General features: G+C 38.1%; 1 protein-coding gene and 1 long non-coding RNA gene across 12 annotated transcripts in view; one reads left to right on the top strand and one right to left on the bottom strand.

Annotated features, from left to right (window-relative positions):
• The window catches only part of LOC117525661 (teneurin-3), a 564186-nt gene that overhangs the window by 148860 nt on the left and 389323 nt on the right, over positions 1 to 26003 (bottom strand). For 6 of the 11 annotated variants that reach the window (XM_034187580.1, XM_034187576.1, XM_034187577.1 and 3 more), the window contains 6 exons: positions 25937 to 25963; positions 22851 to 22859; positions 16561 to 16707; positions 13501 to 13631; positions 13266 to 13354; positions 1421 to 1540 (listed from right to left, as the gene is read on the bottom strand). In XM_034187580.1, the coding sequence (XP_034043471.1) occupies positions 1421 to 1540; positions 13266 to 13354; positions 13501 to 13631; positions 16561 to 16707; positions 22851 to 22859; positions 25937 to 25963 (523 nt within the window). The remainder of the gene's footprint in view (positions 1 to 1420; positions 1541 to 13265; positions 13355 to 13500; positions 13632 to 16560; positions 16708 to 22850; positions 22860 to 25936; positions 25964 to 26003) is intronic. The other 5 variants (XM_034187585.1, XM_034187579.1, XM_034187578.1 and 2 more) reach the window with 2 other exon arrangements.
• LOC117525664 lies at positions 2558 to 25037 on the top strand. Its single transcript, XR_004565115.1, has 3 exons — positions 2558 to 2568; positions 4815 to 4817; positions 24916 to 25037. It is a non-coding gene; the product is annotated as an uncharacterized LOC117525664 (long non-coding RNA).

The following is a 26003-nucleotide window of genomic DNA, read 5'->3' on the forward strand; positions in this document are numbered from 1 at the left end:
GTTTGAAATCCCACCACTTACGTCTAGAAATGCACCTTGAAATGATACCATCTAGCCTGTAAATGTTTTCCCTCTTGGCAGAAAAGTGTAGCCAAAGTGGAGATCAGTCCTTTCTTTGAAAAAGTAAAAAGCGCATCCAGAACGTGTTTCTAAACAGCTGATAAAAATAGTCACCATCACCTAAAACATAAAGTTGGTCAAATCTGCTATAATAAATGAGCTTTACTGTCTCTATTGTGACAGATTTTGTGTGAGGTGTCGACAAATAAAAGATTCTTCGTCTGTTGTCAGGGTGATGTGATGAGGTGTTGTCCCACAATCCTGTGTTGCATCGCACACTCTGCACGCATCATATGTGGAATTTTACCCAAGCTCAGTAAATCCGTGTTGCTCAGTGTGACTTGCAGTGAACTTGTGAGATTGCTGAAATCTCACAGTGTTTACCAGACCTGACAAGACTATGTGATGCCTTGAAGATCACTGCATGTATTGTTGACAACAAGTATTCATAACATATATCTTAACAACTTACAACCCCAATTCCAATGAAGTTGGGACGTTGTGTGAAATGTAAATAAAACAGAATACAATGATTTGCAAATCCTCTTCAACCTATGTTGAACTGAATATGTCACAAAGACAAGATATTTAACCTTCAAACTGACAAACTTTATTGTTTTTGTGCAAATATTTACTCATTTTGAAATGGATGCCTGCAACACATTTCAAAAAATCTGGGACAGGGGCAACAAAGTTGATGAGAAGTTGATGGAAAAGTTGATGAATGCTCAAAGAACACCTGTTTGGAACATTCCACAAGTGACCAGGTTAATTGGACACAGGTGAGTGTCATGATTGGTATAAAAGGAGCATCCCCAAAAGGCTCAGCCGTTCACAAGCAAAGATGGGGTGAGAATCACCGCTTTGTGAACAACTGCGTGAAAAAATAGCCCAGCAGTTTAAGAACAATGTTTCTCAACGTTCAATTGCAAGGAATTTAGAGATTCCATCATCTACAGTCCATAATATAATCTGAAGATTCAGAGAATCTGGAGAACTTTCTACACGTAAGCCGCAAGGCCAAAAACCAACACTGAATGCCCGTGACCTTTGATACCTCAGGTGCCACTGCATTAAAAACCAACATCATTGTGTAAAGGATCTTACCGCGTAGGCTCAGGAACACTTCAGAAAACCATTGTCAGGTAACACAGTTCGTCACTACATCTACAAATGCAAGTTAAAATTCTACCATGCAAAGCAAAAGCCATACATCAACAACATCCAGAAATGCCGCCACCTTCTCTGGGCCTGAGCTTATCACTGGACAGTCCATGCATATATATATATATATATATATATATATACACACACACACACATATGTGTGTGTGTGTGTGTGTGTTGAGTTGAATACTCACATGCCATCTTGGCGTGTCACAGTGTATCCATGATTGGGATAGTGGACAAATGTCACGTTGACCCCAATCAGTGGTGTTCCATCAGCTGTCAAAACCTGGCCTCGAATGATAGACACCAGACTACAGACACAAACAGAGAGATTACAGAGAGAGAGAAAGAGAGAGAGAGAGAGAGAGAGAGAGAGCGGAAGAGAGAGAAAGAGAGAGAGAGAAATAGAGAGGTTAGCAGGGTTTGTGATGAATGTGCGAGTCATCAGAGAGATTCACTGGTTTGTCTAAGCTCAGCTCAGCCCTCGTCTTTGGCAATGATAAGTGCAAGAAGAATTGTCTCGGGCTAGACATAATAAACTCACACACGGCCACCAGTTGAGCAATGCAACAGCCTTCCCCATCATCGCCGTTATTCATTGTGTGGGGAATTGTGGAGTGCAGCAATGCATAATTTTTTTGAAACAACAACAGCTGTGATCTTAACTGCCGAGCTGTGAGCTCATTGTAATGGGACACTGGTGTTACTACAGCACTTAATACTTATCATGACTTCACACCCTTATCTCACTCATTTGCATATTTTTACAACACTGCTGTTTACACAGGCCGCAGCCATTTGAACTAATGGAGGGGAAAAACCTGATTTAGGGCTTCATGTACCACAGTGCTGGAACTTCATTATTATTATTTGCAAAAGAAGGTGTAGCATTTATAAGTTGATAGTCAAAATTCTCACCACTAAACTGGCATCAAAAACTATCAATGCCCTGGTGAATTATTAATTTACAGCAAATGCATGCAAAACAATTTTTTTTTCAGAATATACAACAGTAACTTGAATTGTGCAATGTTCAACAAAGTTTTAGATGCTTTATAATTTTGAAATCGGGCAGCACAGAGGAATAGTGGTTAGTACTGTTGCCTCACGGCATGAAGGTCATGGGATCGATTCCCACTTGTGGCCTTTCTGTGTGGAGTTTGCATGTTCTCCCTGTGTTTGTGTGGGTTCCCTCCGGGTGCTCCAGCTTCCTCCCACATCCAAAGACATACCAGTTAGGTGAATTGGAAACTTAAAATTATCCGTAGGTGTGTGTCTGGGTGTGAATGTGTTTGTTTGTCTATATGAGGCCCTGTGATGGACTGGCGTCCTGTCCAGTGTGTGTGGACTCTGCCTCACACCGTATGACTGCTGGGATAAGCTCCACCCACCCCCGCGACCCAATCTAGGATAAGCAGTTGAAGATGAGTGTGTGAGCATGTTTGTGTTTTGAAATCAGTATCCTAATTAACATTTCTGTATGTGGCATCACAGACACACAAAAATACATACACATCATAGTTGCTATGATTTATGCAAATTAACACCAAACATCTTTAAAGGACATGTCACATGTTATTTAATGTTCTAGCTAGCAACACAACATCAAAGTATTCATGATTTTAAGTCTATCCGCTCACATGAGGTAATGATTAATGGCCGCTGATGTATTTAATTCCTAATAATCCCTCTCATTCAGTGAGTCAATGGGTGCATTCTGGAAAATGTCTTAAGGCACCTTTACACTTGCACCAATTTGATCCCCACATTGCCACGCAATCTGTCATGCCAATGCGTCCCACTGTGTCCCACTGGACACCAGTCTTTATCCCGCTTGACATCACGCTAAAAAATAAAATAATCATTTTGTAGCCGGTGACACATTTGCTCTCAAAACTTGGCTGATAAAACCATTCTCTCATCACTGCCAGAATCACAGAGAAATTATCTCTAGCTGCAGGTTGTCTTGTGTGCATCGTGTGGTGGGGAATGCATTTGGAATCTTGTCTCAAAGGTATTTATTTATAATATATTGTCATGGATTGGAAAAACTGGTATTTTCATTCCTTCTTGTGAGTTAGATAATGTATCTGTAAAGTTATGTTTATTATAGATGTAACATCTCAATCATTCAGATGTCCTGTGTGCAGTGACCCACAGTGTTTCTGAATAGGTTGTGCAATGTTTAGTTCACGCCAGTGGCATGAAATTAAAGTGTGCCAAACATTTTGAACATTTCAAAATTTTCTTTGCTCACTGGCACACCACTGTGCCCAATTCATGATGGGTTTACTCAATGACATGCCAGATTGCGTGCCAGTGCAGGGATCAAATCCGTGCAAGTGTCAAAGTGCTTTTCCTCTGAATTTCTCACCATTTCACAGTGTGTGACGTAAATTTTAGGAAAAGCAGAAACAGCCTGATGGCCGACAGACAGAGTGAAAAGCATGCTGCTAAAAGCCCCCTGACACTTGCACGACTTTGATCACACAAGAGAGTAAACTCATCTCAAACTCACTGAAAACCATTGTAAACTGTGTGCAAAGAAAATTTTGAAATGTTCAAAATCTCATGATGCATTAATGACATGAACTTCAAGTGAACATGGCGCAAACAAGTCAAAAACACAGCGTGTGAGTGCAAGTGATTGCGTCAGTGTGCCACATCAGACTGCAGCTTGTCTGAACAATTATGAGATGTTAAATCTATCATAAACATCCTTTTTCAGCTGCATACAAGAAGGAATGAACATGCAACTGTTTTACCCAGCTATTACAATATAAACATGACAAATAATGACCTTTTTAGACAGTTCCAAATGCGTTTGCCACCACATTAAGCGCACGTGTGTGAGAGAGACAGAAAAGCTGCAACTGGAGCAATCCTCTGTGATTCTGGAAGCGATTAGAGGCGTTTTCAACAGTCAACTCCAACAGAAAATGATTAATCTGCTACAAAATAATTATGTTATATACGCAGCATTTAGTGCACAATGTGTAGCATCCAGTGGAACAAAGCATGCCGTCCAGCTGGGAACACAGCAGGTGGGATCATGGGCGGATCAAAGTCGTGCAAGAGTTAGGGCACCTTACGTCTGATAATGAAGCTTCTGAGCTTACATTCGAAAGCGATGGCTTGGATTTACATAGCATGTACAGAGAGGAGACAACCCACTTCACCCCGAAAGTCGTTATTTTTTTGAGAAACCTATTTTACTGCCGCTGTGAACGCACATATGGAACGTCTCCACAGCACTGTTTTTACAGGATGCCTGAATATGCAGATGTATTTCTTACATTGGAAAAAGTCAGAATTTGTTATTTTCAGCACCTCTGAGCCTCCACACTCAGAGGTGGGCTTAATCACAGCGGAATCATGGAGGACATCTGTCCACAGAAGGATGGCATGGACCTGGACATGGTTCTCCAGGTGGCGAGCCCACACCATCCATGCATCCATGCGTGCCTCTTTGATGGTGTGGACCTGGATGTTATTCTCTGGCTGGCAATTGCAGGTGATCTGGGCATGAGAACCTCTTAGATGGAGTGGACTTTACATATTTAATCTTGGAAATCATTCTACAAGTGGGTGGGTGTCCTGTTTGGTTTTTTCCTTTTGTATTTTGTTCCCCTCAGTGGAGCTGGTAGGCTTTGTTATTTTTATTTTACTTTGAGAGAGTCTTTTGGATTTTGGATCTCGATGTGTGCAGAGTCTGTTCTCTATACCGGAGCAGCACACTGTTTTAGCCCCGTTATAGCTCCCACCATGAACATGCAAGCGGAACTCTATGCTGTTTATCAGGCTGCCTGATCACACAGATGCATTTGTTAGATTTTTTTACACTTATATCGATGACAAAACATAAGCGTGCAAAAAACCGGCCTCTTGCAGACTGCTTTTAACAGGCTGCATTCATGACTAATGGACATGCTCATGCACTAAGCCTTCGCACAGTGGAGAGCGGCTGCTGCTTTTTGCGGTGACTGCATCAAAATTAGCAGTTATGACTTAAAAACGAGTCATCATAACACAACATCACACTTATGTAAACTTTGCAATTAATCTGTGGCTTTATTCATAACGTTAGCAGCTACATTCCATTCAAGCGTGAAGGGACGTTTCCTCAAAGCTACTAAATGCTGTTGGAAACACTCAGAAAAATGAGTACTCAAGAGTACTTTGTTTTCAGCAGTCTCCGTAGCTATTTGTTGCAAATGCCGTATACTTTGAGACCAGTCATGAACGTGCACAAAGTAATCCCAGTGTATCATCAGATGGTTACTAACAGTCAAAATCTAAGTTGCTATGATTTCTGTGTGACATGCCCTTTAACATGCAAGCATCTAATCGACTCCCGAGGGGGCACCTATGATGTAAATATCAAATGTCTACCATGTACTGTTGATGAATCATTGTGGTCAAAAGAAAATAACCCTTAATACCATTTATATGCAAATCTATGCACCAAGCAACCAGAATATATAATCAGCTCTTTGACTCATTAAGGGAGCATCTATGGTGAGTGTGTATTTATTGGTAACTACATATTGTATATAATTTGTCATGTTCCCAAAAATTACTTCTTACTCAATAAAAAGATAATTTATGCACCAAATAATACTGAATCTAATGAGCTCATCTAATCCCGGGAGGTACCTATAGTGTAAGTAACAGGTGTCTACCATGTGCTGCTCATGAATTAGCACGTTCACAAGAATATACTCATCATCCACCCCCAGCCCATACACACACAGAACGATTCTGAGAAAAACAAAAATCCTGACATAATGTCCTACACAGTGACAGGAGATAGTGCATACTGTGGTGGTTAAAAAAAAAGATGCAGCCAGTCCACTAAGGTTGATGACATCAGAATGAATAATCAATGTGTAAACACAATTCTAAAACTGGGGTAAGGTTAGCCATGCTCTGCACATGGTGTAATTCCTGAAGCCAATTACCTCCAGCTTTGTGATGTGTTCCAACAAATACAGCTGGCACATGCCACTGCACAACCCTGGTGGATGACCCAACACATGACAACAACGAAGACAAGTAAAGCATCCAAAATGAAAGAAGAAAATGATAAAATAACAAAAACAGAGAGAAAAAAAAATTGTGTTCTACAGCTGAAAAAGATAAATCCCTTCAACTGCTCCCTGGTTTTCACTTGGTGTCACCCACAGCAGCTTCAAGGTGGATCTGTGTATTGATTTGGCACAAGTTTTACCCCGGATGTCCTTCATGACACAACTCCACAATTGCATGGAGAAATGTAGCAGGGGTGCGGTTTGAACCAAGAACCTTCCACACTTAAATCAAGCACACTAACCACTTGGCAACCACCCCTGCTATGTTCTATAGCTGAAAAAAAAATTTGTTCCAATTAGTTTATTACAAGTGTAATTGAATAAAAGCCTATTAATTGGGCTCATCATTCAAACCCTGTGGATTAGTATTTAAATCATAGAATTCAACAAGTCATGCAAACAAAATGGACGGAAGGATGCAGATTTTCCAACCTGTTAAATGACATCACATGAATGATATCTATCAAGAAGCAGAAGGTTGCCACACAAAACTTCATGTCTGAGAATAAAAAGGCTGCACAGTCAAATGTTGTGAATCTGAAAGCAATACAAAACAATCACAGATGGCTCTTTAGGTGTAAAAATTATTTTTTTTTAAATATCTGGACAATAAATACAATTTTCAAGCCTTAAGTAAATTTGTAATGGTCTGTTTTCACTTAAAGTCATTTTGATTTTGATTTACTTAATATATTAATGAAAAATTGTCATAAGAATGTAGATGTTGACAGTCTGTTCTGATAGTTTGACATCTCAATGTAATTATGTGACTGTCATCCATGTATGCCAGTATGCCAAAGTCCCAAAAACAAATTCTGAATTTCCAAATGTTAATTTGAAATAAATAACTAAAGCAAATGTTAGAGTATTTGGTTTACTTTATTAAGGAAAATACATTTTCAGATTTTTTTTAAAAAAAGGTTTACTTGTAAAGCATGTGATTGTTTACCCAAAAGAATTCAGTTTTATAGATTAAAATGCCATCACATTATTATTATTGTTAATTCTGAGCATGTTTTTTTTTACTGCAAATTCATTGAAAGTATTCTTTCAAAGTATCATATATTCTATATGTTAAACATGGAGTCTGTGAAGTCACTAGAGGCGGACACTGGTACTGACTGGTACCGTATGTGGCCTGCAGCATTCCAGTTTTGACACCTGAGTGGTGAGATTTTCTGCATGCATATCCAACATTACACTTAATTTTTATTATTATAAGGCAGGGGTGGTGGCCAAGTGGTTAGTGTGCTTGGTTTTAGCATGGAAGGTTCCCATTTCAAACCTCACTCCTACCACATTTCTCCATGTAATGTGGAGTTGCGTCAGGAAGGGCATCCAGCATAAACCTGTGCCAAAATCAACATGCAAATCCACCTTGGACAGACAGAAATGGAAAATGTGGATAATTTTTAAGATTGTGTCAATCCAGACCGGCTGGCAGCTGCAGGGTGTCTTCTGAGAGACATGAAGGTGAGCGAACACTGCTGAACCGAGACATATGACTGCAATGGGACGCGCCCTCGTGTCGTCCTTTTATGGATGAAATGCCCTGAAACTCATCTCTCACCACATTAAATAAACTAAAGAATGGTGGGGATCATTCTCTTGCAATCCTGTCCTTCACTGCATGACTTGATCCCTTTACTCCAGAGGCTCATCACAAAAGCATGTGCAAAAAGAACAATATTCTGAAATATGCAATATGGGTGGAGCCACACGAGATTCAGATTCTCCTCAATGTAATTAAGCTGAAGATGGTGAGAATGCGTGTTTCGTACAGAGTAATGGTCTACCCTTTCAACTCATTAAATGTGTGCCTGTTTTAGAATACAATCACTGCGTGTGTGCAGTTTGTGTATATGTAGTGTGTCCTTTCTATGTGATTGTACAAACTTTAGTGTGTAACTGTATACTGGTGTAAAAGTGTACGAGTTTGTCAATGCTAATAAGAAAATTAAGACATAATCATTTCTAACAGCCTTCACCCTTTATAATAATCTTCAACCTGGCCCCGCTGACACACACACAAATACAGTTTTGAAGTCTAATAAAACACTTTTATTATAAGGTTGCCGCCACATTCTATTATGGAAATACAGGACGTTTTTATTGCAGGATTGTGGCCTGCTGCTCTTATGAAACATCGAGGGTAGCATTAAAAATGTGACAAAAGCAGAAAAATGGTTGAACAGAACTGCCATCATGTTTCTTCCCTGTCAGTATTGCTGCCTTTCGCTCTCCATATTTTCAGACTGTCACCCCCTTTTTCCCCCCTTATCATATTTAATGAAAATGTCTGAGGTTGATGTGGGCAGAAATGGGTTTTGGCAAGGAAAAATGTTAAAATTTTAGGTCTCCATCATGATGGTGGGTGCAAAATCAGTGTCACGGGGTAGTGCAAATAAGACGCCACAAAAACTGGACGCAAATTAGAGTGGAACTTCCCATGCCCTTTAAAACGCAGTGTACCAGGCACACAGTGCTGTGGTATTGTGCACTGAAGAATGAAAGCTTCAACTACAGAAACAAATGACAAACGCTGATATAGTTATGATCTGACTGCAATTAAAAAAAAAATCTTTATGCTGAACAAATGTGCAGATAATCTGGCCATGCAAGGTGACTTAAGCTTATTTTATATCATCCTAATGCTGTCAATGTGCAGACACCTTATTTGCTCTGTTTGAATAGCTCAAACTGTATAAAATCCTTGGAGCTCATTCGCGAAACACTTGCACTTGATCTTAACTTATGCGGGCAACAAAAATAATAACTGTTGTGTGATTCATCTTCATCCTTTCTGTATTTCAAAAACATTCATGAGGGCAATTTGTAAACCGCTAAGGAAATATTCTGCATTTTGTGTCAAGTGCGGGCTTCCAAACCAGCAAATAAAACTAGAAAATGACAAATATACCAAAGGAAAAAAAAAAGTTTGTCATGACATTTTCAAAGCTGTTTCTTTGAGTGTAACACAAAGAGGCAGTGATTTGTTTAAAAGCCCATTAGTTATTGGCAGATGGTGTAAATTAATTCCACTTTCTGGCACAAGTGAATAAGTGCTTTCCAGCAACAGATATCATTTGACGTAATTTTTTAAACAACTGACATTAATTCTTCATCTCTGCAGCGAGACTTTAAGTGGAGCTGACACTCCAGCCGGCTGTTCAGTCACCCTGCAGACACCAGCATCAACAGAAGTTGTGTATTTATCAGTTTTGGGTGGTTGGGGGTCGCTGTGTCCTGATGTCCTGCATCTATGAGCTGCTGAATGAGTTTTGGCTTCTAATTTTGCAACACAACTGCATCCAATTAACTTCATCCAAACACCCCCAGTAGTCATCATTGCTTTCTTCATTGAGCATGGAGAGTTCCTATTTCGTTATCTTTTTTTTTAAATATATGTAAAACAGATTCATTGCTTTTGCAGGAGTCTACCTAAATAGTCAAAGTCTGGAATGGCATGGAAAACCCTTACAATTTTTTCCAGAATAACAGCTATGAATTGTCATTCTTCACATACAAAGAAAAAAAAAAAACAGTATCAAAGAGAGCTATCAACCAAACATGAACTAATACATATAGCATTGATGGCCATGATTCTGCCTATTATGATAATGATTTCTCTCCCCAGCATAACTGCTCAGATTTTCACAGGAAATCCAGCATGAGTAATGACTGGGGTTGGTACAATTTAAAAAAAACAAACAAACATGCAATTGTACATTGTGGTGGATAAAATTGATCATAATAATACTTGCTTTAGTTATAAAAACATGTTCTCTTTTGTGTGCAGATTTTTCATGGGCTTGGAAATTGTAAAATGCAGTGAGTGACTAGATAGATAAACGAATGAGTACTTAACACAGAAACTCAAAAACAATAAATACTACTGTCTTGTATGTGTCCAATTGCACAACATTATCAAACCGATTAAAATCTTGTGAAACTTAATGGATTAGATCAATAGTTTTCTTTAAAAAAGCAGCTTTGTTTTGCTTATATAAAATCCTATACTTCTTTCTGCCACCTGCTGAAATCTGCCTCCTGCTGGATGATTAGTAGATACTAAATGGATGGTGAAAAAGTAGGAGCAGGTGCGGATGCCATTGACAGATACACCATTTCTACACAGAAATGAAGCTGTTACTTTGTGACTGTTGCACAGCAGTAACTTTCTAAAACTGAAATAAAACAATCCTGTCAAAATGGATTTATATGAATTTAGTCACAAAAGAAAAAGTGTGAAAGACTTCACTGAGTGGGGTATAGGCTGTGAATGGGATCTAAAATCTTCTGATTATTTAACTGCGGTTACTTTTGAAAACACAACATAGTCACACCTCCACACAACCCTGCAGACAGGATGAAGTATTAATGTGTAACTGAAGCAGACATCTTTCTCTGCCTCTCTCAACAAGTGTGTGGTTTTGAAGTTGTCTGTTGTCTTTGGCCCAGTGTTTTATTTATTTATTGTTTTATTGTTTTTATGTTTATTTATTTATTAGTATCTGAGTGGGTTTATTGTTTTGTATAGTTGTTTAATCATTTTTATGTGCAGCACCTTGGAAACTGTTCTGTTGTTTAAATGTGCTATATAAATAAAGTGGATTGGATTGGATTGGATTGAAGTTACTTGTCATGTGAAAAGAGCTTGTTTGTCAGTTTCTTTCATCATCTTGAATCTGGTAGCCACCAAGGCCAAAATTACTTGCTTTTGTGTGTTGCTAAGGTTCTTATTTTAACTTGGTACCTATTTAGCATAAAGTGGATAAGAGTCTAGAACTCCTCCTGGTGGGACACCAGTCCATCAGAGGTTACACTGCAGAGACAATGGGAGACAATGCAGATGAAGTGCCTTGTCCAAGGAGACAACATGTTTAAATGTGGGTTTTTAGTCAGCTGAGGGCAATACAATTTGACAACAACATTTGTGAAAAAGCTGCATTGTCTTGTCATGTAAGTGAATGTATTTTGCTTTAACAATTGCAACAAAAGCTACACAAACATGCACCTCCTCTATGACGGGAGATGGAGTGGCCATCGGCAGCTCCTTTACATTTAAAGTGACAGGCACAGAAACAGGCGTTTATGCGTTTTTGGTGACTAACTTTAACACCGCCATTTTGCTTCCAACTGCGTTGAACTACTGAATGAACCTTTTATGTTTTCAACATTTTTTAAAGCGTTTAACCACATACAGCAACAAATCCATGTACAGGTGCTATCAAAATAAATATAAAAATAGTTAAGCTATCAAATTTACAATTTATGATGATTTATTTATTTAAGTTAAAGCCTGATTTATGCTTCTGCAGCTCTATAACTCCGTGTCATGCAATGATGTGCGTGACAGTTTAAAGTTCTCCATCGCTGGATTATGTTTTATTATGGATTTAATTTGACCCTCAACAAGCGTTTCTTTCTACAATCATCACCTCCAAATCAAAGGTAAGCTGTACAATTTCCTCTTTTTCTGACTTTGTGCTGTAAAGTTGCGAACTTTTTCTGATCCATTTGTAATCAGTGTGTGCATCCAAAAACTCTTAAAATATGATGGCAGACAAAGCAGTGAAAGCAGAAAAGTGTCAAATCACATTCTTTTGTGTCTGATTTAACAGGTGCATGTCCGGGCTGCGGGTCCGAGTCTGAGCACAGCTTGAGAAAAAAAAAACAAACGGTCGGGCTTTTAATCACGGAAATGACTCCGGTCTCACTTTCCTCAAATTGGTGAGTGTCAGCGCTAAACTTTTAACTTGCACCTCTGTTACTGTGCACGTCCAGACTGCTCAGGGTGTTTAATGGAAATATATTGCGATCGGACGGGAAATTTTATCCGATGTGAGTGAAAAATCCATTACACAAAATCTGTTATACACAGTGTTTATTACATGTAAAACAATACAAAAACATTGGGACTTTTTTGTCTGGTGACTGTGAATATCAGGTTTATATGATAATGGTTTAGGTGAGTTTTACTGTACATGGGACTGAACAATAAATTTACTTTGCAAAACTTTGACAATGAAGTCTGCTTCCATTTCACATGGCTGACTTTGTTTTCCCAAATTTTTCTTCTTTTCGGATCTGAAGAGAATCCATACATCTTGAAGCCCTTGTTGTGTCTATTTTTGCATCCAAACGCACAGCAGCCCGGCATTTTCAGAAAATAAATAAAACTGATAGATTTACATGCAGACAGATTAACAGTGAAGGCTATTTTGGACTCCAGATGGCACCACGAGTGACGTAACCATTTTATTATTATTTTTTTTGACTCATCATGTCATTACTCTCTCAATCAATGGATTTTAGTGCCCCCCCCCACCCCCGCCCCACCACCACCACCACCACCACAACACCCCTAAATTAAAGGTCCACTTTTGAAGCCTTTTTTTACTACTACTACTACTACTACTTTGAATAATAATTTCAACAACTAAAATGTTGAGAGAATTTAAATGTTAGAAAAATATCATAAAGAACTTAATAGTTACATTTATAAACAATGTAGGTTAGAAATGGGAAATTTTACTGTTTCAGTGCTGTCAACATTTAATATGAGGTCAAGAAAGATGTCTTCATTTTATTTTTATAAAACAAATATTTATGTTCATTGAAGTCAAGAAAGGATGACTATAAAGTGAGTATTGGCAAAACGGGTTATTATTTTCATGTTGAGGTGGTGGTGGGGGGGTGCTATCGGCAGCTGCTGGAAGTAACTAATAAAGTAACTATTAATCTAACTTAGATCCTTTTACAATGGAGTAATCAGTAAAGTAACTAAGTTACTTTTTCAAGGAGTAATCAGTAATCACTACTTTTTCCAAAGTAACTATGACAACACTGGTTAGTACATACTGAGTATTTGGATGCAGTGCTGGTGACTTATATCACTTTGCTGAAAAGCTGTGACCTGTTTAACACACAGACACAGACTAACCTTTTATTGAACGGACTGTCTCCAGTGATGACATGAGTGGACTCTGGACCAACTAAGAAGTGGATGCGCTGGTAAAAAGACCTTGCAGCCTAAGGAAGATAGACAGTTACATTTAAAGTGGATTTGTACCCGACTCCAATCAGACAACACATTAAAATACAGCAAACTCTGACACAGTGTGTCTTGACTTGTTTTCTTGACCCAGACCAAGAGCTGAGGGTATTTTTATTCTCACCTGCTGAGGAGCCAAAGAGGACGGAGACTGGCTCAGCACCTCCGCTGGGTCAGGCGATCCTCTGCAGTATAACTGGTTCTGACAGGACAGTTGCAGACAGCAGTCCGGGTCCATGCAGTCAGCTAGGCCATCTGATTCACAAAAACACACATGTGCAAGGCATTAGTCTGTGAACGTGCATGGAAGAAAGGATCAAGACTAAAAGATGAACCACAGATGGATGGATGAATGTCAAAAAGCCATAAAAGAGTATAAATGATTGAAGAAGGGCTGAAGAACAGATGAAGGGGGGAATGAAGGAGGCATGCAGAGAGAGAGAGAGAGAGAGAGAGATGTTAAAGAAATAGATGGATGCCGAAGGAGCAATCAAGGGATGAAGAAGTGATGGATTGGTGGCATTAAGAATTAGCAATGTGGGGTTGTGGCAAGGACAGAGGAAGGCAGAGGTAATAATGATAGAGTGATGAAAAAGATGGACTGGAGGAAGGTCACAAACCATGTGCGATTCAAGAAAAGGAAGAAGGGATAAAAGAAGGGAGACTGAGGGGGAAAGATGTGATTAGATATGAAAGGGATAGAGGGAATAATAAATTAATAAAAGCACAAACGAAAGGTCAAAAAAATGTCAAAAAAAGTGTGAACAGACTAATGATAAACACACTAGACATTCACTTATTTATTTATTTTAGAGATTCCGACAAATAAAAGAAGTGGAAGAGTTACAGACGGAAGGATAAATGAAGAGACGGAGCTTATTAACTGCTGCCAGAAAAATAAGAGAGCACCAAAAGAATAACGAATAGAAGGCAGCGATGTAAAAATAGTATGAGAGAGGAAACGATGGCCAAAAAGTCAGCTTTGGCATGGCTCTATGGAGTGCAGGGCAGGAGGAGGTGATGGAGCGAGAAATGGAGCGGAGAGACTGATGGAGGTATGGAAAGAAGGAGGGAGGTACAGGTAATAAAATCTGCCCTGCCATTTGTCTTTGTTAGTTTATACAAGCCAGTTGTACATCTGGTGGACAGACATGGCGGACTGCTTACACGCACGCACGCACGCACGCACGCACGCACGAGCGCACACACATACACACACACACGTCTGTCAGGCGTTTGTCTTCTTCTGCATCTTTTCTTTCCTACTTCACATGTAAAATACAGCTCAAAGCGAAGCTCGTAACTTTCACTCTACAATGTTGCTGATCGTGGTGGTTTTTCTGTGTTGTTACAGTGTTTCAACATCATAAACACAACTAATTAATTAGTAAGCAAATTTGTCAAATCTACATTTAATAAATAAATTTCACTCAGATATGAGAACTTGGCTTTCAACATAATCTCATATAACATTTCATATGACATCATACCAAATGTTAAGAGAATGACATTACATTCATACTCCTGAGATTTCCCACATGCATGGACAACACGTTTCACATTTAGTGTTCAGAAATATGCCTTTGGGTTGAAATGCCAAAATGAATAAATATGAGACAAATTTCCGCCTTTTATTCAGTCAGAAAAGCTGGCATTTTTTTCACTTTGGTTATGTGATCAGATGTATACATTTTTGTGCCTTACTTTTGACATGTTTTACAATAAATTTTTCATGAGGGTAATGTGTGTTTAGAAAGCTTTTTAAGTGCTTTGACAGGACTTTTTCAGATGCTGCTATTTCTAAAAGATGTAACACTTTTACACGACTACTAAAATATTGATCAAAATGAGTTTTTTTCAACTAATATCAAGACTATTTAAAAAATCATAAGTGGATTTTCAGTTGTACTACTGACATTTTTATTTCTTTTAATTATTTATTCCTTTCTATATTTATTTATTTATTTATTTTTTGCTTGTTAGAAATTAAAACCACCTTGTTTCAACTTAAAAAAAATAGCCAATGGAAGTTAAAATTCCCTTGTTAAGATTTCTGGAAATGGTTCTATTTTTAAGACATCCGGCAACAGTCATGGGCAAAAATATGACTTATTTGGTGGACGTAATAAAATAAATAAATAAAAATCAAGTCAAAAAACAAAATAAAACCGTGTTCTATAGTTTTTTAATAACAGTTTTTTCTTGACTTTACAAGTGGAATGGAGAAAAAGAATTGTGAAATGTTCAGAATTGTGTTTGTCACATTTTAGCGTTTTTGTTTGTAACATTACACATTTTTGTTGCTGGAAAACAGAAGCTTGTCTTGCTTCTGTTTTAAACAGTGCATTCCAGTTATGACATATTCGCATTACTGGAGTTCAGCAACTTTTACCCTTCATTGTCACATCATGGTTGACACTGCATGCTCTGAATTCCAACAGCAGCTGTGCGGATTCAGTTTTTTCGTCAAATGACATTGACGGCAGTCACTCTCAGCAGGTAGTAAGCAGGCAAACCAATTATACTTCAAACAAAATCTAAAATGGTACATTCTCACAGGCAACGTGGAACATTTCCAGCACCAAAACCCGCTCGCCTCAACCTCAAATCCCCACAGAGCCCCACAACTCCACAACTGATGTTTTTCTAATGTTCCGTTACACCTGCTGGTGTTTTCTGAGCAAATGAAAATACCAACTAAAATCCTGTCTTTCCAATTCTGTCCGCCCTGTCATTGTTTTTCGCTTGTAGCAGACAAACACTGATAATCCTCATCTTTGGTGTTTGACTCAACCAGACAACAGCAAAGATTAATTTAGCTTCAAACAATGGTTTGCACTGTTGGTGGCTTTAGTCTGCTATTTCTTGTGTCGTTTCCTTCCGCCAGGTCCTGTTTTAACTCACAAACCTTCTTCCTGATGTGCAGAGCTGCAGTACCAAAGTACAGTCATGGGAAAAGAATGCAAGAACCATGATTGGCAGAGGGTTGTTGTCTCCTCTCACAAAACAAACCAAGTCAGTGTCCAACATGCACGTCTTCAGTCTGACATGACCATTCTGACTGGAGGTTTTGCTAATCTACCCCTTGCCCCTGCCAACATTCTTAATTGTTCTTGCCCTGTTCATCCCTCCATCAGCCACTTATCTGCCGCTCAACACGTTTCCAGACACAAACGTGCAGTACCTCCTTCGTTGTCCTTGCCATCAGTACAGACTGTTTCCATGGCCACATGGCATCCAGCCCCTCTCCAGCCAGATTGGCAGATGCAGTGCCAGCCACTGGACTCCAGGGTGCATCGTCCATTGCTGTTGCAGAGACCTGGACAACCCTCTGGATACAGGAAAAAAAAGACACAGTTTGAAAAGTTAAAGTAGTGTGATTGAGTGGACTGGAGAAGTGGAGCGGGTCACATCAAAATGTGAAATACAACCGACATACATTTTTGAAAGCAGGTGCTGATACTTTACAACTGACTCTAGAAAGATGGGTTTTTGCCTGTTTGTATTAACATTTTTATATTAGAGCAGTTTCACTTTGAAACAGCATTTACACCATCGCAGGACACAAAATCTCCACTGAAGATCAAAATTCACTGAAAGTTATATCGTGTGTGAGGTAACGTCCTTCTGAACCACACAGCTTTTATGCAGGATGTCCTTCCGTACACAACTCCAGATGTACATGGGATAAAAAAGCTTTTAAACCTACCATCCCTGGTTGTCATGACCAGGCACCTAAGTGGCTCTACTCTACTCTTTTCTACTCTCCTATTTTACTCTTCCTTTTTAGATATTTAGATATACCTTTGTATACTGGCATAGTTCCACCTTAGAATTGGAATATAATATATAAGATATAGCTTACTGAATTTTCATGGAGAATGGCGTCTGGTTGGCCTTGAACCAGGGACTTTCTGTTTGGGAAGCAAGTACATAAATGCTTTTGCCACACAAATGGCAACCTCCAGCACTGAAAAATGATGCCAATGCAGATGTACCAACACCTGCAGTTCCTCGAATTACCACCTGTTATTGACTCCACAAGTGAGTCAATCCCCATAGAACCCTGTGTTAAAATGTCAAACTTTACACCAGAAATAAACATGCTTTCAGCCTGGTACAAAAAAAAAACATAAAAACAACAACAACAACAACAAAAAAATGCTTGCTGGTTTCCCCGTTCATGACAACAATACAGGTGTGAATTTTTATTTATTTATTTTTAAAATTAAATTATCAATATTAAGTAGTCGATTGTGATTGTCCTTTGAGATTTTTGTTATACATATCTGAGATAATATGGCTTACTATGCAGTTAGTTGTAGATACCAATGGACTATCTAAGAAGTTTGTGCACCAGTATTTTTGCTGAGTGACATTTTAGTATTATTTAATTTGTATGTTAGCATTGGTAGCATAAATTAGTAGATATCAATAACCTGGTAACATTAGATACATTGATAGTGTCAGGGTTACTAATGAGTTATGCTAGTTATAGTTTTCAATAACCGCACCCAAGCCACCCATAATAAGAATCGCCACCCAAAATCTGCATTCCTCAATCATCCTAACATAGGTGCCATAGCCTGTTAGCTTTAGCTGCCTCTGTAGCCATGAGATAGGTGGGCATATTTTGCCTTCATTCATGGCACTCAGGTTATGCCTGTCTTGCCCATGCTTCATCCCTTTACCCATTTATGAGTTGGTCTGGAGTTAGGCGGTGATGACTGGTAAGACAGCAACATCGAAAACCAACACACTTGCTTCAAACGCGCTATTCAGTAAACCAAAGGGTGACATCACCCAGGGTTTATTCAATATATACACAGATTATGGCGCCACATTGCTGCCCTCACATTTTCGGTTAGATGGCATCCTGCAACTTACAAGAAAATTGCAGTTCATCAAGTTTCATCAACTGTCTTTGTGTTGTCATGAAATAGGTAGCATACCTACAAAGAAATGAAACTTTTTTAAAAATTTGAAAACATGATTTGTAATTTGACAGTTAAATGAGTATTTTTTAATAATATAGGGGAAATAAATCACATTAGATTTTTGTTTGAAAAAAATTTAACCACTGATGAAATTTTCTTCATCAAACATGACAGGTTTATCAAAGTTAAAGTTGCCTAAAATGTTTGCACAGTAATTTAATTACAAAACTATAACATATTGACATGTTGTGGTCAGGAAGGAAGAATTTAACTGTGAATTTTTAATTAAACTAAGACATGGAGATCAGTAATTGTGCATAATACGACATTAACCACTAAACATCTTACTTTTGCTCATGCTTCTGTCTGTTAACATTTAAAAAATGTTTAGCTGGGCAGTAAACAAGGCAGACTTGAGTTAAAAAGCATAATCCAGTTCTGAGTCACCTCATGCCTCCTCTATTGGGAATAACATTAAAAAGTGTTATTTTCATGCTCAGGATTCCTGGAGAGGTCTGTTGTGTCATAAATGCTGTTTCAGAGTGACAAAAAATAAATTTATATACTCGTAGAAATGCAGAATCTTGGTTTTTCAGCCAATTATTATGAATTTTAAGGAACTTGCAAACCTGCTGCCAGACATCAGTTGTCAGTTTCAATATAAAAATATCTGCCTTCAAAAACCCATATTGGTTAAATCATGGCGTGTGTGTGGCATTTAGCACAGTGTGATGCACCTTTCTCCAGCAAATGTACTGACAGATTAAAAGACAGATCCATAGACAAATAAGACAGATCAATACAGTAACCCACATGTGAGAAATGCAGACTGGCAGACAGACAGACAGTCAGCCCTCGCTGAAATGCACTGATGTTGAGATTTCACATGAACATCTGAAATGACCTGAAGCCAGAATAGCTACTGCATGCTGCATGGTTTTGATTGAACATGAATGAAAAGCAGAAGTGGGCACAGCTAACCAAAAACTTAGCTTTGACAACCGCTAATTTGCTGTCTGAAATGTGAGCTGCGATAAACGCTAAACTGAAAAGCTGCTAAAACATGTAGCTAAAGCAACCACTAACTGCTAACTACAGACTTTTATTATATGAATTTTGCTTTTAATTGATTTTTTTTGGCTCTCAAAACATGAAAAATAGACCTGAAGAGCTGAACTTTTAATATACTGTTTTGTTTCCAAAAAGGTTTAGCATGCCAAGATCCATTAATGATCAAAAGTACATAAAGATTTAATAAAACAAATGACATTAAAGAAGTGTACAAAGTTCATTAACAGTAGAGAAAGTATTAAATAGATAAGAAACACGGAAAATAATTTTTATAATCTTATTAATGTGTTTACGTTAGAGATTGCCCGCCTGCTAGTTTTCCTCAAGGTAATGCTCGCTGCCTTCGCGCAATGTGTCAGTTTTGCTTACTCCATTACAGCATAGGAAAAAAATATATGATTTTAGGGTTTACAAATGTTTTTGACTGTTAAACTTACAACCCCAATTCCAATGAAGTTGGGACATTGTGTAAAATGTAAATAAAAACAGAATATAATGATTTGCAAATCCTCTGCAACATATATTCAATTGAATACACAACAAAGACAAGATATTTAATGTTCAAACTGATAGACTTTGTTGTCTTTGTGCAAATATTTGCTCATTTTGAAATGGATACCTGCAACACATTTCAAAAAAGTTGGGACGGGCAACAAAAGACTGGGAAAGTTGATGAATGCTCAAAGAACACCTAATTGGAAACAGGTGAGTGTTATGATTGGGTATAAAAGGAGCATACCCAGAAGGTTCACCCATTCCCAAGCAAAGATGGGGCGAGGATCACCACTTTGTGAACAGGTATGTGGAAAAAATAGTCCAACATTTTAAGAACAATGTTTCTCAATGTTCAATTGCAAGGAATTTAGGGATTCCATCATCTACAGTCCATAATATAATCAGAAGATTCAGAGAATCCGAAGAACTTTTTACACATAAGCAGCAAGGCCGAAAACCAACACTGAATGCCCGTGACCTTTGATCCCTCAGGCAGCACTGCATTAAAAACCAAAATCACTGTGCAAAGGATCTTACCACGTGGGCTCAGGAACACTTCAGAAAACTATTGTCAGTTAACACAGTTTGTCGCTACATCTACAAGTGCAAGTTAAACCTCCAGCATGCAAAGCAAAAGCCATACATCAACAACATCCAGGAACGCCGCCGCCTTCTCTGGGCCCGAGCTCATTTGAAATGGACAGACGCAAAGTGAAATAGTGTGCTTTCAAATTGTTTTTGGAAATCATGGACGTTGTGTCCTCCAGACAAAAGAGGAAAAAAACATCCAGATTGTTACCAGTGCAAAGTTAAAAAGCCAGCATCTGTGATGGTATGGGGGTGTGTTAGTGCTCATGGCATGGGCAACCTACACATCTGTGATGGCACCATCAATGCTGAAAGGTACATCCAGATTTTGGAGCAACACATGCTACCATCTAAGCAACGTCTTTTTCAGCGACATCCCTGCTTATTTCAGCAAGACAATGCCAAGCCACATTCTGCATGTGTGGCTTCGTAGTAAAAGAGTGCGGGTACTAGACTGGCCTGCCTGCAATCCAGACCTGTCACCTATTGAAAATGTGTGGCACATTATGAAGCGCAAAATACAACAATGGAGACCCCGGACTGTTGAACAACTGAAGTCGTACATCAAGCAAGAATGGGAAAGAATTCCAGCTCCAAAGTTTCAACAATTAGTGTCCTCAGTTCCCAAACGCTTATTGAGTGTTGTTAGAAGAAAAGGTGATGTAACACAGTGGTAAACATACCACTGTCCCAGCTTTTTTGAAATGTGTTGCAGGCATCCATTTCAAAATGAGCAAATATTTGCACAAAAACAATAAAGTTTATCAGTTTGAACATTAAATATCTTGTCTTTGTGGTGTATTCAACTGAATATAGGTTGAAGAGGATTTGCAAATCATTGTATTCTGTTTTTATTTACATTTTGCACAACGTCCCAACTTCAATGGAATTGGGGTTATAAAAAAGAGTCAAATTAAAGGTAGTGGAAGCTAATTGGTCTGCTAATGTTTTTCAAGAAATTAGCTGAAAAGCTTCGCTAATTAGCGTGCAGCTGATTAGCTGCACTGTGCCCACCACTGAAGAAAAGTAATTTGCATTTATACATTGGGGGGGTGGTCAGCAAAGCGGCACAGGAACAAATTAACAATTAAAAAAAACACACCTTCAGATTAGAAAGCAAAACATTTTGAGGGGGACAATTTAATCACTTGTCTGACCCTTAAAAGAAGGTTAATCCAATCAGAAGGCTTTGAAAATATAAATTCCTTTGGCCTTGGTCTTGTTGTCATTGGAAAAAGGAGGATGACAGGTTAAAATCCATGTGAAAACACAACAGGTACAGAAATGCAGTGCACAAAGTATAGGGAGAGCAGGGAGGATTGGACCGCACATGCCTCCAGAGCCTATACTTTCTGCCTCTGCTCAACATTCCTCGTTCACAGAGTCGACAGTGAGGCTGGTGATCGTATACACCAATTAAAAACAGTGGATGTTCAGAAACGAGCAAAGCCCAGCTGGAGAGACAGAACGACGAACACAGGGAGGCAGAAACAGTATAGACGGAAGTAGAAATAAAGAGATAATTACAAAGAGAGGACGAGTTACACACAAAGGCAGAGAAAGAAAGTAAAACAGCAGCTGGCTCAGTTAACACAGACTGTACATTTATATATCAGGCTTCTGGATGCAAGACAAAAACAGGAATCAAACACTTTGAGTATGCGTCTGTGAGCGTGTCCGTGTGGTTGCATTTCCAATTTTTGGGTTGTGTGCCGCTTCATCTCTTTTTAAGTGTGTTGAGAGGAAGAGAGAGAAAGAGTAAAGAGACAGAAGACATAATGATGTAACCAGAAGAACTGATATTTAAGACTGTGGCAATAACAGAAGAAAAACAATGAGACTGATACAAAAAACCAAACAAACAAACAACAAAAAAAACCCAAAACCAAAACTCGCAAAACTGCAAAATCGTAAGTATATTTTCCTAATTTCTTGTCAAAATATCAACTTCACACTTAATATAAGACACAATCATGAAACAAGTACAATTCCAGAAAGATATATTTACCAAAGTTATATTTATATATTTATTTATTTAAAAAGCTTGCTGGGCCTCACATATGACTCAAAACAAGATACTTTCATTTACCAAGACTTTTAAGATATATTATCTAAAAAGAAGTCCTCATATCTTCCTGAAATTTTATTTGCTAAGTGATCATGCCTCATATTAAATGTATATTAGATATTCTGACTAGAAATTAGACAAATATACTTGGTAAGATTCTGCACTTTTTTGCAGTGCAAGCTTTGAGAGGGACAAAGAGTGAGAGGGTGGAAAAAAGGCTAAAAACAAGAAATACAATTTCAACAAAGGAGCAGGAAGTGATTTTTTTTATTAAGGGACAGAAAGGCCTTTAATTGAATCTTTAGCATGAATTACCTTTATATCCTGAGAATGGGAGAGGGCAAGAGGGAGAGAGGGAGGAAAATTAGGGAAAAAAGTAAATTGAACAAAAGCAGCACTGCCAAATATACTCTCTGTGATGGACAGAAAATTGAGGTAAAAGGAAGAGCACAGGTTCGGATATTTGGGGTCACGGGAATGTGCTAAGAGAGAGACAGAAATGACTGACAGAAGCCAAAGAAACGTCAGTTCATTCAAAGGAATCAATTTTTAAAAAGCAATCATTTTAAACAATAAATCACTAGAGATGAAGGTAAAATAAGAATAACTAAATTGTGTTTCCTCCAGTAAACACTGTGACTGAACCCATTTTCAGTTTGAAAAAAATTTAAAGATGATGTTCAGCTAAATTACAGTTGACCTTTAAGTAAATAAAGCAATAAATAAATAAATAAAATAAAAGCTCGAGCACCGCTCCGCCAACACTAGTTTCTAATTCCACAAATTTTGACCTTGGAAAAAAAAATTTCAAGGTCAAAGTCCTGTTAGAAATGGCTTTTCATAAGCTCAAATATAATACAACATATAGATCAAAAGGGCTTTTCAATGTTAAAATCAAATATCTACTAAATCTGCAACACAGATCAGATGTGGATTAAACTCTGTTCACTGAGAGTGCCAGTTTGTACCTCATTGTCACAAATGAGTGTGATTGAGGCACTTTTGATTGAGATATAATGTAAAATGTACACCAAATGAGCTTTTCAATATTAAATTCAAATGTCCACAAAATCCATAATTCACATAAGATCCTGATCAACCTTTGTCAGGTGATAAAGAATACCATCCTACATAATGCTTTCAAATATTAAAGGTTTTTGACCTTTTTCACAGAGTTATGAATTTTTGAAAATATGTTCAGTGTTAAAGGATAGGGATTTTCCAAGATTTTTCCTGACTATGACCTTGAAAATCAAATCAGTTCTTGCCTATCAGAATATGAATCCTCTGTAAAAACTGCATAATGATATATGAAAAATTGTGGGTTACAGGCTGTTCACAAGCAAACAAACATGATTGAAAACTTTGTTGGTGGAGGTAATAAAAAAAAAGACTTTTCTAAATGGCTTTTGAGCTCTGTGAGCATTTGGCTGCATTGTTGTTGATCATTTGTGACATGTATCAGATCAATTCAGGTCTGGGAACAAACTGCACTATGGAACAGCCTTGGGTCCTGGATGGAAACCACCCAGACAGACAACCGTTCCATCTCCACCTCTCAAAAGCACTCACTATTCTGCTGCAGCCAATGTCTTGCAATGAAACTCTGGTTTTTTTTCCCTAGAAGAGTCATATGGATGAATTCTGGAGTATGTTCCTTCTATAACTGCTCTGGCACCGATCACCTATTCACCAACTGTTGTCAATTTACTGAGAATTTGCTCTTCAACATTTGGATATCTTTTGAACCATCGGTCTTGTGACCACTGAACGCTATATGCTGGTTACTGCAATAATTTTGTCTTTGCATGTTTGATCATTCGTTGTTGTGCATTCTTATTTGTAATTTTGTTATTGTTAGTATGGCCAAAGCAGATTGTTTCCCGACTGAGTCTGGTCTGCTTGAGGTTTCTTCCTGTAATCAAAAAACTCATGAGGGAGATCTTCTCTGATTACTATAGCCAGTGTGCTTGCTCAGGGAACGGGAAATGTTGGAGCTTAGTTGTGTGAAGCTCCTTGGAGTGACTTATGTCGTGACATGTCACTGTACGAATAAATGAACTGAATTTGCAACAAATTATTTCTTTATCTTTAGACTTTATGGAAGAAGTCAATCCTGGCGCTGCTGCTTAATCCCACATTCCATAGTGGATGAGAGTCTGAGAGTCTATGGCTTCCTCTGGATGAGACATTATAAACAAATCTCTGCCACTCAGCAGTTAAAGTTAATGCTTGCATCTCTCACATTTGCCACTTATGTTACCTTCAACTAAAATTTTAAAAAGGTTGCCAGGGCTTTAGTTTAATGGACAGGGAGCAAGTCACTACTTTTCCAAAAATTCCATTTTAAAATTTGAAAGAGAAGGTTGAAGTAAGTTAGTGCCACTAATGTGCCAACAGACCGCCAATGAACTCAATGCCAGAAGAAGGGAAGTTAGTAGAAGATGATGACTGGATAAACAAATAAAAACCAACATGGAAACAACAGGGAGTAAAATGGTCCAACAAAAATAGACTTGCTGCAAATCTGACGCTAAGAAGAGCTTCGATATGTTTTTGAATTGCTTCTGAAATGCAGCACCATGTGATTGGTAATCTAGCATACATAGAAGAGCCGGGACCATTGGCTCATTGGTGTGTCACTTTGAACTTTACCAAAGCAATAATGACGCAGATTCCAATTAATCAAAACATACTTTGATCTGACTCAATAATCTTTGAGATCAGATCCGGACATTGCTATTTGGGAGGGTTTTACGTACATTTAGCTATTTTTGTTATGTGACATATGTGAAAATTTTCAATTCAAGGTTCTGTTTTACAGCCAGACTTCGTGAATACACAATTCACACAATATCGGCTAATTAGAATGTTGCCTTGCTTGCAGCAGTTCACCGCACTGACAATGGCAGCCAGGAGAATGATGAAAATTTAAATATTTTAGTTTTAAAAAACAGATTTTGTTGCTAAGATAGTTTCTGTAAGTGATTTAATGAAAAATTTGCAATGTTCAGGGAGAAAAACCCACTGATGAAGTGAGGATACAAAATTATTTCACTGTTCAGTAGGAGACATACACAAAGACATATATTAAAACTCATTGAAAGTCAGCTGGAAAGATCAAATGAAAGGAGAAAAATGTAAAGCCACTACACATTTGACAAGGTACATTATTAAAATTCTGAACAAAGCATTAATGGTCCTTGTTATCAGAGCTGGCAAAATGATAAAAGGGGTGAGAAAATAAAATAACACAACGTAAAAAAAACTTCAAAGTATTGTAAATGACTGAATAAATAAATGGACTTGTCACCGAAGCAGCCACAGATCCACAGCACATGAGGAGAAAAGCAAATTAAAAAAGGGGGAATGATGAGGAAGAGACAAGAATTGTACAGTACCTTTTACTCTAATATCCGGGTTGTGAGCTTTAAGAAAGAAAAAAAAATTGAGAAAAGACAGGAAAGA

The sequence above is a fragment of the Thalassophryne amazonica genome, chromosome 15, assembly GCF_902500255.1.
Source record: "Thalassophryne amazonica chromosome 15, fThaAma1.1, whole genome shotgun sequence".
Lineage (NCBI taxonomy): Eukaryota > Metazoa > Chordata > Actinopteri > Batrachoidiformes > Batrachoididae > Thalassophryne > Thalassophryne amazonica.